We start from the raw sequence: 13,262 nt of genomic DNA, 5'->3' as shown, positions 1-13,262 counted from the left end.
CAAAAATAGAATATTGTGGGGGAAAAAATGTTTATTTAGGCCTACATAATTCCATCAATCATGTTAAACTGCCCTAGATTATACATTCATGGCCCACAACTATTAAACAATTCCAATAATTGAATTGTTAATTTTACATATTTTGGGCTAACCCAGCTAAAAAAAAACGTGAATTGAGGATTTCAACTGATGGTACTGTAGACATAGGCCTAACATCAGTGATTTTCAGGGTTATTGTTTGGGTTAGCAACGCCCAAAATAGAGAAGTTTGGCCTTTCAGGCTTGCCATAGTGCTTGACCGTGCGCATGTGCAGTTGAACTGAAAAGTTGAAATGCAAAACATTGCGCCAGGTGCGTTCATGGTTCATGTTTGTGGGGTAACCGAAGACTGTGTGAATTTCATTTAATTGTAGTTCTACTTCTGTTTCCCTGGCCTGGATTTGCGTTTTAAAATGGAGGCAATCACCGGAGGAGCCGTTCGTGGGACATTTATTTGTGAACTGTGTGGCTTGACAACGCCGTTCTCATACTTCGGTCAAAAACCTCCAAACACTAGAGCCATAGTGTAAGCGCCTTTACACGTGTAACTTACGTGCTGTATGCATTGAGAGTGTTTTCGTATGTGTCGGCTCTCAAGTCAACTTAACAATATGTTTTGTGATTATATCAATTCTAGGCTGTTGGAAGAATCATTTGTGTTAAAGGATCCTTTCAGCCCCGACAGAGAAAAATTCATCGTCTTGGGCTCTTGTTGCACTGTGTGCCAGAAACCTGTTTGCGTTGGAACGGTAGGCCTACACGTTTTTATTTATTTACGAGATTTGCATGAATATCCTTTCATAGCCTGCTTTCCATGTTTAACATAGCATATACTGTGTGTGTTGTTTCAGGAATGCAGTCTGTTCTACACTAAACGATTTTGTCTGCCTTGTGTGAGGGAACACCTGGACCAGTTTCCCCAACAGATTCAAACAGAACTGGCGAAAAAGAAACCACCATCACACACAGACTCGGCCAAGCGGTGATGAATGATGACCCACCACCACCACCCTACCCAAAGGTACAATTTCATATATCTTCTCATTTAAGTTGACATCTTAAAATATCTCAGCCGTGTAGTGAGGGAGGTGGACTTAAAGGGACACTGTGCAGGAAATGGTAAAAAAAGGGAACTATGCTGCTCATTGAAACTGGGCTGCCTATTGCCAAATTTGATCTTTACAGTTTACTAAGTAAAAAACAAATATTTTCTAGTATGGTCCAAGTAGAGTCATTTTTGCAGCTAAAAATAGCTATTTTTGGAAATTCAAAATGGCGGACCATGGAGAAGATCCCCCTTTTCATGTATGAAAAGTGCAATTTTTCTAGTCATAATGAATACTTAGAATTTGATGGTGGTGGTAAGTATTCATGAAAAAATGTAACATTAGTGAATGGGCAGCATGAATACTGGAAATAAACAACTAAAAATCTCACACAGTGTCCCTGTAAGATCAGAGGGTTGTAGGTTCCGAGCCCACCCTTACCAGTCCTCCCAACACCTCCACCTCTTGCTGAAGTGCCCTTGAGCAAGGCACCTTGCCCCACATTGCTCCAGGGACTGTAACCAATGTCCTGTATCTAAATAACTGTAAGTCGCTTTGGACAGAAAGCGTCAACTAAATGTATTGTAATAATCACATTTATATTTGGTTGGTAACACATTTGTCATCATATCAGATCAGTCATAAGGGTGAATAGTGTTGAAGAGTTGGCAAGGGATGGCAACACGTAGTGTTTGGCACAATTTGCACGTTAGTATAGGGCCTGCATGTACGTTGTATCACATAACATTAACATAACATAAGCACACTACCAAGACTTGGTAGTAGTTTATTATTATTTTATATATTTTTTTTATTATTATGGCAGGACAGGGCCACTCAGGTCAATGGAAGAGTATAAAAGAGATTCTGAGGGATGCGGGGGCCCCGTGTGATGGAGGTCTTCTTGCATAGTCCGTCCCCCTCGGGGACGCGAACCTGTCACCTCGTCAACTGCAATGGGAGGCACAGTACGATACCACTGGACTAAAGGACCAGTCCCCTATCCCAATGGCATTGACACTGTATGAGGCTTTGGGAGGGAGGTTTACTAACGTTCCATGCCAACTCTGCTAGTTAGCCTCCGTTACACCCGCATCCCTCAGAAAGTAGAGACGGGTGCATAGCACCGGTATAAAAAAATGTACAGCTGGTGCATAGGGTTAACGTCTGTGTGTTGTTTTCTATCTTCTGAAAACATTCTTGTTTTAATGGTCAACCGATGATCCCCAAGAGGCAGTACAGTGTCGCAGAGCCGACAGGGAGCCTGGTTGTCATGGGAAGGTGTCTCAGACAGGCCCATGACATGGTCTGAGCTATGGAAGATCCCCCAAGCCAGGCTCAGCTTTTTGATCAGAGCCACCTACGACACCCTGCCTTGCCCACGAAACCTCCACCAATGGTTTGGCAACGAGGAGAGCTGTTCTCTTTGTAATTCCATCAACGCGAGCCTCCAGCACATCCTCTCTGGCTGCAAGGTCGCACTTGCCCAAGGCCGGTATAGGTGGAGACATGATCTGGTGTTGAGGAAGCTGGCAGAGGTGACAGAGGCGTGCAGACAGGAGGCTAACAGCAGACCTCCTACACCAGTGAGACTGCCCATCCTCTTTGCAAGCCGGGGACAACCCCAAACCTGTCCACCGCACGGTAACATCAAGTTTCCTCTCACCTGGCAGTGAGTGGAACATGAGGGTCGACCTGGGCAGACAACTCCAGTTTCCCAGAGAGATTGTGGAGACTTCTCTTCGGCCAGACCTGATCCTGTGGTCAGTCCCACGCAAGACCATCCTGCTGGTGGAGCTCACCGTCCCATGGGAGCAGGGCATGGAGGCTGCAAATGAGCGCAAGCGCTCCAAGTACTCAGACCTGGCAGCCGAGTGCAGAGAGGCTGACTGGAAAGCCATCACGTGCCCCATTGAGGTGTGCTGTAGCATATTTGCCGGGCCCTCACTGATTCGCCTACTCCGTGACCTTGGATGCTCTGGAGCTGGACGTCGCAAAGCAATCAGGGAATTGGCAGAAGCAGAGAAGGGTAGCTTCTGGCTGTGGCTAAGGAGGAGAGACAAGGGGTGGGGGTCTAACACCTAGGGCATCAGCAGGGGTTGGCAGGGAGAGATCCCTGCCATCGCTCCGCCACCAGTCGATGTCCTGGGGTTAAAGGAGCGAAACATCAATGACTGGTGGTCCCCAGCTGATGACCCGCCCAAGCCCAGGCACTGGAGGAGGTGCGTCAGGCAGCAATGCTCAGCAGGTAGAACACCAGCCTGTATTTTCAATTCTCAACCTGGAGGCATCCAGTGACCACTGTGAAAGGACAGTTGGCGTCCAGGAAAGACTGGAGGACAGCCAGGAAAGACTGGATGACCGCAGGAAAGTCTGCACCGGGGGTGGCAGGCTAGTTACCTTACCCACCAGTCCCAAGGGACACCCAAACCAACTACGAAGTCAAGAAAAAGAAAACAACCCGAAGGCCCTCCGAGAGGCGGGGTGGAAGAAGGGCCAAACCAGACGGACCACTTGGTAATGACCGGAACGAACACAGACAACGATGCAAGGATTATGAGAAGATGCAGGTGCGGCTGGGGAGAAGTTGACCACATTCAGAGGTCTAAGGATCCACCAGGGGAAGAAAGGATGTGAAGCAGGAGGCCAGAAGCAACATTGCGCTGCAACAGCAGGTCAGACAAATGGAACCCAAAGCCAGGTCGCTAACCATAGTGCTGAGGGTACCAACGTCGTGGATGGCGGGCGGGAAGCAAGGTCAAGAGAGCCCTTGGTGGACCCCATTCCCTCTGAGGGTGGCAACGGCGAGAGCACCCCTACAACTCCAGCAGAACCCAGAACACCACCAAACCCCAACATCCAAGATCCACGGCAGAGGGCAAAGATGAGTGAACCGGGGCGGAGACAGCCTGTCAAATGACCAAAATCAGGTGAAACAGCAGTCTGGCAGCAGCTGGATAAGGACCTCAGCGTCATACTACAGCACTCTTTGCGTGGCTAGGTCGAAAACAAGGCTGAACAACATTGGAGAGGTTCTCTACGAGGAGTGCAGGAGTAGGTTTGGGGCAGCAGTTGGAAAGCAGAGCGTACAGCCAAAGCAGAAAGGGGAGAGAGAGGGAGATTGAGCTACTGGTGATGAGGCGGCACCACCTACGAAAGCAGTGGAGAAAGGCTAAGGCAGAGGAGAAGGAGGGCCTGAAGTCACTGTGGGAGGAGGTGAGAAACAGCCTTAGCAGCCTAAGGAGGGCAGAGCGCATCCGCAGGCGCAGACGCCGGAAGGAGAAGGAGAGGAGCAGTTTCTTCAGGAATCCTTTTAGGCATGCAAGGCAGATGCTGGAAGAGAAGAGAAGAGGAGCGGAAAGCTGGAGATTACTCAACCTGAGCTGGAAAGTCACTTCAAGGAACACTACAGCAAGCCAGCAAAACAAACTCCGCTAGGACCACCAGGCTATTTTTCTCGCCCAGAGGCTCCATCCTACCTCTTCGACGCTGCTCTCCCCAAGCTCAGCGAGGTAGAAGAGTTGTGCACAAAGCCAGAGCGGCCTCAGCCCAGGCCCCGAACGGGATACCATACAAGCTCTACAAGTACTGCCCAGGAGTCCGGAAACATCTATGGAGGCTCCTGAGAGTAGCGTGGAAGAACCAGCTCATCCCTTCAGAGTGGCAAAGAGCAGTCACGGTCTTCATTCCAAAAGAGGCAGACTCCTCCACCATCAGCCAGTTCAGGAGCATTGCGCTCCTGAATGTCGAAGGGAAGATCTTTTTCTCCATCCTGGCCAAGAGGCTGACCAGCTACCTCATGACCAACAGGTACATAGACACCAGCTGCCAGAAGGCTGGAGTACCAGGCTTCCCAGGGTGTGTGGAACACTCAGCAGTCATATGGGAGCAGATCCAGAGAGCGAAGAGAGAGCGAAAAGACCTGCATGTGGTATGGTTGGACCTTGCCAACGCATATGGCTCTGTCCCCCACCAGCTCATCGACTACGCGCTGAACTTCTTCTACATCCCTGTCTGCATTCGCGCCCTGGTGGCCAGGTACTTCGCGGACCTCCAGATGTGCTGCACCCACCAGGACTTCACAACAGGCTGGCAACGGCAGGAGGTTGGCATTGCCATGTGGTGTTCCATCTTCCCCATCCTGTTCGTCGCAGCCTTTTAGATCATCCTCATAGGGGCAAGGACAATGGCAGGAGGAGTGAAGCTACCGACAGGCCAAAGGCTCCCACCTGTCCGAGGCTACATGGATTGACATTACCACCATTCTCCAGACAGCTGCATGTACAGCGAGGTTGCTGAAGAGGGTTGACGAACTCCTAAGTTGGGCAAGAATGAAGATCAAACCTGCCAAATCCCGCAGTCTGTCCCTGAAGAAAGGTGTCAGAAGCGACCACAACCATCTTTGTCGCAGGCGGTGAGGCCATCCCTTTGCTAGCGAACCAAACCGGTCCGTAGCCTGGGACGGACCTACACAGCAGACCTCTCTGACAGGCAGGGTCGGCAGGCGGTTCGCAAACAGCTCGCAGACGGCTTGGCCAGGAATCAACAAGAGCCAGCTCCCGGGGAAGTATAGAGTGTGGAGCTATCAGTTCATACTCTACCCTAGGGTGATGTGGCCTCTGAAGATGTGTGAGGTCCCGTCTTCAGTGGCAGACAAGATGGACAAGCTGGCCAACTCGTACATCAAGAAGTGGCTGGGCCTGCCAAGATGCCTGTCAGACGTAGGGCTGTTTGGCAGGAACATGCTGCAGTTGCCACTGCGATCCATCAGCCAGGGATACAGGCAAGAGAAGGCCCGACTGGTACTGGAGCTGAGGGAGTCCACTGACCAACTGGTGAGAGCAGCTGGCTCCCAGGTACGAACAGGGAGGAAGTGGAAAGCCCAGGAGGAGGTGGACCTGGCAGTCCGCAGGCTGAAACATCGCGAGGTGATGGGCAGAGTCCAGGATGGGGCTTGCGGGGCTGGGAAAAGGCGAGACTACCCTCTTCTGGTCGAAAGCCTCAAAGGAACAGCGGAGAGCCATGGTGGTGGCAGAAGTGGACAGGGCAGAGAAAGACCGTCTGCACGTCAAGGCTGTGTCGCAGAGCCGGCAGGGAGCCTGGTTGTCATGGGAAGGCGTCTCAGACAGGCCCATGACATGGTCTGAGCTATGGAAAATCCCCCAAGCCAGGCTCAGCTTTTTGATCAGAGCCACCTACGACACCCTGCCTTGCCCACGAAACCTCCACCAATGGTTTGACAACGAGGAGAGCTGTTCTCTTTGTAATTCCACCAATGCAAGCCTCCAGCACATCCTCTCTGGCTGCAAGGTTGCACTTGCCCAAGGCCGGTATAGGTGGAGGTATGATTTGGTGTTGAGGAAGCTGGCAGAGGTGACAGAGGCGTGCAGACAGGAGGCTAACAGCAGACCTCCTACACCAGTGAGGCTGCCTATCCTCTTTGCAAGAGCTGGGGACAACCCCAAACCTGCCCACCGCATATTGCCATCAAGGTTCCTCTCACCTGGCAGTGAGTGGAACATGAGGGTCGACCTGGGCAGACAACTCCAGTTTCCCAGAGAGATTGTGGAGACTTCTCTTCGGCCAGACCTGATCCTGTGGTCAGTCCCACGCAAGACCATCCTGCTGGTGGAGCTCACCGTCCCATGGGAGCAGGGCATGGAGGCTGCGAATGAGCGCAAGCGCGCCAAGTACTCAGATCTGGTAGCAGAATGCAGAGAGGCTGGCTTGAAAGCCATCACGCTCCCCGTTGAGGTGGGCTGCAGGGGATTTGTCGGGTCCTCACTGATTCGCCTGCTCCGTGACCTCGGATGCTCTGGAGCGGGACGGCACAAGGCGATCAGGGAATTGGCGGAAGAAGCAGAGAAGGGTAGCTTCTGGCTGTGGCTAAGGAGGAGAGACAAGGGGTGGGGGTCTAACACCTAGGGCATCAGCAGGGGTTGGCAGGGAGAGATCCCTGCCATCGCTCCGCCACCAGTCGATGTCCTGGGGTTAAAGGAGCGAAACATCAATGACTGGTGGTCCCCAGCTGATGACCCGCCCAAGCCCAGGGGTGTACAAGGCACACTTGCATAAAGGCACTGGAGGAGGTGCGTCAGGCAGCAATGCTCAGCAGGTAGAACACCAGCCTGTATTTTCAATAATAATGTATTAGTTGCTCTTCTGCCAAAGTGTCTATTTCATCTGCAGAAATATATTATGGGCAGCTCAAGAGCCAACTGCCCATGCAGTTGCATTATCCTGGCAACATTTTTATCATTACACTTCATCAGTAATCTCTTTTTTCCCCTTTTTACAGTTGGCATCATCATGTAGAAGGCTACTTATCAATTCTCAACCCAAGAAAGCGCCTTAAATCGCTTAACTCAAAGAAAGTTTTCCATTATTGTTTGACTCAACCGTGACCTTAGCATCGAAGTTCGAAAGATTGCCCATCTGAAAAAAGTTATTCATTACTGAAAATAATGTTACATGGAAATTAGGTCTTATAGTACTTGGGTTAGTTGCAAAATCACATAATGATGTCCAAAAAAAAGCTAACGCTAATTTTGCCTCTCTTCCTGACTGCACAGGTCGCAGGATATGAGCAAGCTGCATGCCCGGAATAGTGATCGCTCTACTCTGCATCAGGAAGGCTCTTGATGTGCCCAGTGCACACAACCATCATATGGCACTGGACGTGGGCCATCTGTACATTCAGCTGCACTCAAGGACTCATGACGTCGCTGTTGGCATGGAGGTCATCTTCCAACTTGACCACTGAAGAAGAGAGGTGACTTCTACAAGAACCGTAACTTATCAAATGGGACAACTCTGGGAAGTGTATGGGGACCTTTTCTTTTGATGAAAGCACGGAAATCTTTGGGTGCCTTTTGTGGGAGGCTTTTCAAAATTATTATGCTTCCAAGCTGTTGCTTTCACATAATGCAACCTTGTTGGTGTAACTTTTATCTGGAATATGTCCTTATAATTAATGAAATTCGGACTGGAATCTGAATTTGGGTTGCAAAATACTATTTCTGCCATTTCAGTGAAATGAATGATGCACAATTGGACTTCAACACATTATTGTAGAGATATTGAATGTCTTTTTCAAACACTTGTAAGGATACACTGTATGTATACTTTATGTCACATTATAATGATAAGCGAATTAGGCAGAGGAACCTAAGTACATTTGTTGAAAGACAAGTCTGGTCCTGCTCAGTCCAAGTCAATAATAATATGGTTGATTTGAGGATTTTTGTTTTTGTGTAGGCCTAAGATTCTGACGAAGGTCTTGGGAATCGAGATGTTTTTGTAAGTTATAAAATGCATACTAATGCGTGCAACCCTTGACGCTGCGCCCTGGGTTCTTAATTCATTTCTAGCTCGTTGCTTGTTCAGCATTCAGAGCTTGTTGCTTGTTCAGCAGTCAGAGCTTCATTTGGGTGTAAAACGAGTAAATGTATGTATTCCTCCACTGGGTGGCAGTGGAGCTTGTTTTCTGTTTGCAGAGTCGATGGTGCCACATTTTGATCGGACTGCCGCCACTGTACCACAAAGTAAAAACAAAACTGGTTATTAATACAAAGTTATCCCGTTTGCGAAAGCCATTACGCAAAATAGCAAAGCTGTGAACTAACGTATTTGTTTATTGTCTGGTAACTTGCAAGAAGTAGATGAACAACTACAGCTGGGTGAATTAAAGTGTAAAAAAAATATTGTAAAAATACCAAACTCGTCAGGGTTATTAATTCATCCTCAACACTGGGTTGGTGAAATGCATGTGAAACGGTGAAAATGTCAACTCTTTTTGGTCAGTAGCCTTGTCTGTACTAGTGCTGTTGATGTCTCCTTATTGTGAGAGGAATTACGTTCCCGAAGAGGAAGCTCTGTGAGTGAAAAATACGCATAGGTGGCTACGCATTGGCTACGACGCTTTCATCCGCCAGAGAAGTGGATACTTTGTATTTCAAATGACCGCCTGCTTGAAGAGATGTTCTAAGGTGAATTTGCGGACCATTACGCGCGGGATATGTGCTGGTGAAAGTAACACCGTGGTATTGTTTTTTTTTCACCTGACCGGTTTATTGCGTTATTAATCAGTGGAAAACAATCCATGCTCTGCAGTAAGAGATCAAATCTACTGCTAGCAGCCAGAACAGAGCGAAGTCACCAAAGTTTAGTGGTTGTGTTCATGTTCGCCGTAAAGACAAAAATGGGCGGTGACCGTTTTCTTATCCAATGACAATCGTTCTGTTTTTTAAAAGCTTTTTTTCTGTTAGTCTGTTTTTCTCGGTCGGCCTTCTCTTCATCGCCATATTGGCCACTCAGATGACTTGCCTGTTTTTCTTAGCTCTTACTACGCAACCGAACTGACAGGACAGCCCTGCTCAGCTGCACTTTGTTTTTAAGCTCAGCGGCGAACCTACTGCTCGCATTGCCAGTCTGGAGGTAGTTTGCCAGTACCGCACATTTTCTTGGCCATGCACGCAGTGACCATAGTGTGGGCTTTGAACGGTTATTGCAACAATTGTTGGTGATATCAGACATTGTTGGTTTATGTGCGTCGACGTTTTTTACATGTGGAAAATGTCAAATGTTCGTATTTCTAATGGAAGTCCAACGCTTGAAAGGGTGGATTCCAGGTCGACTGATCATACCAAGGCCCCCGTCTGCAGAAACCTTTTCGGACCTGTTGATCACGACGAGTTTAACAAGGATTGTAAAAAGAAAATGCAGGAGATGACAAGAGCATCCACCGAGACGTGGAATTTCGATTTCGCTCAGAACGCACCTCTTTCGGATGGCAAGTTCGAGTGGAGAGAAGTGGACGGCAGAGCTGTCCCCGAATTTTACACCAGACCACCTCGTATACGCGCAGATTCCCCCAACGGTGTGGATCTTAACGGGAATCACGATTTACACACCATGTATGCCGCTCCACCGTGTGCAAGTGGTGGAGGGCGCTCCGCGGACACTGACGCTGGCCGGAGCCAACAAGACATTTCAGAGCTTTGTAATCCTTCACGGAAACGACATGCAAGTCAAGGTAGGGTAGACTAGCCATTCTTTGCATGCAATGGACAAGCTGCACACTGCAGTTGTTTGTGTGACAAATGCTGCGTACCATTACTCTCAGTTCAGCCAAGGCATTGTTATTGAGGAAGCAAGCATCCATTTGATGGCGTGCGTAAAATGATTACAATACAGTCATTATTAGAATGATGCACCCACTCCTGCAGTTGTTTATGCGTACAAAACGCATTTAACTTTTAAAGTAAAACTCTGTGAGGAACAACACAACCGAAGTCGGTGTACTGTTTAAAAAGCATCACTCTAGGCTACTCGAGGGGAACAATCGCACTTTACTTTCTTTTAATTTGCTCGGAGATTTTAAATATGTGGCACTTGGGTAGCTGTTTGACTCGGGTATTTTCATTTTTTTCTCTCCATCTCACGCAGAGTCTCCCCGCCTGAGTAAAAGACCCAACACAAGTTCAGGTGAAGTCTGTCGAAGTCGAGACACGACGCTCTTAGAACAGACACCCAGCAAATCTGGTCCAGGACATAATCACAAACGTTAGTTTTCAAAGGCAAGTATTTTCTCAGTTGTCATTGTCACATTGTCATACTATAGCATATAGCGTGGGCTTTTGAAGACGTTACTATTTGCAATGCTATGTTGTTACAAATAATCTAGAAAGCAAGGCTGGTGATCGCCAGCTAAAACCATGAAGAGGGCAGATGTTTACAGGTTAAGCGTAAGCCCTGACTGAACGCATGATTAGATGCTGCTATGGCCAAGTTAATAATGGATTTCTATTGTGAATTCTTCCCTTATGAAAAAGCTGTTGTGCAGCATATATATATATATATATATATATATATATATATATATATATATATATATATATAATTTTTTTTTTTTTTTTAAACATTGACATTGACATGTTCATTGCACTATTACTGTAGTATTGGGTAGTGAGTGCAGGATTTTGGACATGAAATACTGCAAACTTTAAAAAATACTGCACTATGCAATAATCTGGACATGAAAATATTGCCATTCTGCTTTAAAACATTTTTCCAAAGGGTTGTGACACCTGCAGAGTAACCTGCCAACCTCACATTGGTTTACATAAACATGGAAAGTCCTGCTGGTTCCAAATTGGATGTCATTTGTTTGCCAATGTGACTGACTATTGTTTCAATGTATATAACTGCTTTGGTTCACTGTTGGTATCTTATAGGCAGGCTAAAGGATTGCTTGCATCATGATAATTCATTGTTTGGGGGGATGCTTATACCTTGACTGATGCTGACACTGTCCTTCTTTATTTTGTATTTCCCCTCACAGAAGTAATGAGGTCTACCTTTTCCCATGGAACACTTTTTGGTGCTTGATAAAGCAATGAGGAACTGCAGTGGGAAAGGACTCAAGGGGCCAACCTGAGGACAGGGCGCCCTGTTTAAGCACTGATTTCTTTACACTAAAGTTTTTAGCACTCAAAGGAATACATTTGCCTCAAAAGCAAACAATGTAGCAGTGTGCAATTGGATTTTTGTCCTTCTATTGCTCATTTTTTACTACCTATATGTATGAAAACATGTCTTTTTTTATATGTAGCACATGCAAATGTTATATTGTGTAATTGTAATATTATAAAGTCTTTTTTTATTATTACAGTCTGTGTGACTTGAAGAATTGCAGTGTAGTTTAAAGAAAAAAAATCTCCCCAAATTGCTGTTTTTTTCCTTCCAAAGGAGGGTTGTCCTGTTCAGGTATAATCATTAGTTAGACGTTGACATCAGGGTTTAAATATGTCTAAGTCAAAAGTGCCTATTTCATGAGTGAGTTGAGCGCAGTGTTTAAAAAAATGAGATTTTCATTTGTTTTATGATTTTAATGGGTCATAAAGTAGTACGGCTTTAGGATTCATAACCCTCCAAGTTACATTGCCTATAGCTAAAATAAGAAAGGAAATAGTTTACATATAAATAATGGTTGGCGGCAAGAGGACTTCTATCTTGGGTTTAAATGACTGTGAGCAAATGACGTTCTGCCAAAGCTTCAACTCCTGGGATATGGGGGGGTCGGGTCATGTGGATAGTGTTGTATTCTATGGTATAACTAATAGAATATAGCTGTAGCTAGTATCACTGGGATATCCCACTAAAATGATGTTGTGCCAGTTATTTTATCATAGTATTTTTTTCTGTAGAAGACAAAACACAACATCCTACTGAGCACTTACCGTATAACTTAAGTGTATACTCAAAGTTTTAAAAAAATCATTTCATGCATTAATCATATTGGACTTTAACACTGGGTTGAACATTTAAACCACATTTTCTTTTTATTACAAAGATGTGTCATGACTATCACATTGTTGAGGTCATGGCACTATATGATCAGATAGGGGAGGGAAGACGTTACACTGCTTTTGTTTGTGTACAACTTTGGTCTTTTGAAGTTTGTATATATTGTCATTGTGTAAGAGAACACTGAGGAAACTATACTGACTTATTTATATTAGGCTTATGTGGTCTATGATTATCCAAAGTGGCATTTGTGCATTTTTATATATATATATATATGACTTCATAATTCTCAGATTTTAGAGGAAACAAGTAATAATAAATTGTGCAAATTTGCAAACTGAGCCTACTTTTAAAATGTGGATTTTGTTTTGTACTGCATGGTTGGAAATGCACATTAAAAGAGTATCAATATCTTATAATTGTGTTGTTGTAAAGTGTTTTGAATGATTTTGTTGTGGGCTTGTTAAGCACGACACAGCTGTGGCAGACTTCCAGATGAGGAAAGGGATGCTGGATGCAGCACTGCAAGCAGCAGAGGGAGTGTTACATTGTATACTTATGCACCATCAACCACACATCCTCCTGAAGACTCGGTGTGTGAACGGTCGCACTGTATGGGCGCTTAATGTCCACATGAATTCCGTCAGTTAGGTCGTAGAGCTTTGATAGTCAGTGAAAAACAGGCAATTGTCAGTAGAAAAGCGCGTTGACTTACTGTTGTTTATCTCAAATGCACGGCGCCGTTCGAATAGGCTACTTGGACTAAGTTGTAAACAGCGACATTTGTTTTCAGACTTGAAAGTTCTCAGCTTTGATAGAGGCAACTTCCATAGGCTATGCGCTCTTTTTCGACCAGCCATTCCTTCAAAA

General features: G+C 46.3%; 2 protein-coding genes across 4 annotated transcripts in view; both read left to right on the top strand.

Moving 5' to 3' along the window:
* The first annotated feature begins 357 nt into the window (after window positions 1-357).
* Window positions 358-13,262, top strand: part of cdpf1 (cysteine rich DPF motif domain containing 1) — a 42,957-nt gene continuing 30,052 nt past the window's right edge. For 2 of the 3 annotated variants that reach the window (XR_010037792.1, XR_010037791.1), the window contains exons 1-4: window positions 358-565; window positions 677-788; window positions 891-1,060; window positions 7,658-7,857. Coding sequence is in view for 1 of the 3 variants with exons in the window: in XM_063216890.1 (XP_063072960.1) it covers window positions 453-565; window positions 677-788; window positions 891-1,025 (360 nt within the window). In the remaining 2 variants the exon portion in view is untranslated. Of the gene's footprint in view, window positions 566-676; window positions 789-890; window positions 1,061-7,657; window positions 8,422-13,262 lie in introns of those variants that run through there. The other variant, XM_063216890.1, reaches the window with a different exon arrangement.
* cdkn1ba (cyclin dependent kinase inhibitor 1Ba) lies at window positions 8,790-12,811 on the top strand. The gene is made up of 3 exons (XM_063216889.1): window positions 8,790-10,119; window positions 10,533-10,663; window positions 11,428-12,811. Exons 1-2 carry the CDS (start codon window positions 9,630-9,632, stop codon window positions 10,652-10,654), a joined length of 612 nt encoding a protein of 203 aa, XP_063072959.1. The 5' UTR covers window positions 8,790-9,629; the 3' UTR covers window positions 10,655-10,663; window positions 11,428-12,811.

The sequence above is a fragment of the Engraulis encrasicolus genome, chromosome 15 (genome assembly GCF_034702125.1).
Source record: "Engraulis encrasicolus isolate BLACKSEA-1 chromosome 15, IST_EnEncr_1.0, whole genome shotgun sequence".
Lineage (NCBI taxonomy): Eukaryota > Metazoa > Chordata > Actinopteri > Clupeiformes > Engraulidae > Engraulis > Engraulis encrasicolus.
Note: the sequence above shows the minus strand (reverse complement) of the source record. Positions and strands in the feature narration are given on the sequence as shown.

Coding starts and splice junctions, on each gene's coding strand:
- cdkn1ba (XM_063216889.1), top strand. CDS start 9,630: ATGTGCGTCGACGTTTTTTACATGTGGAAAATGTCAAATGTTCGTATT. Junction 10,120..10,532: donor GAAACGACATGCAAGTCAAG/GTAGGGTAGACT, acceptor CATCTCACGCAG/AGTCTCCCCGCCTGAGTAAA.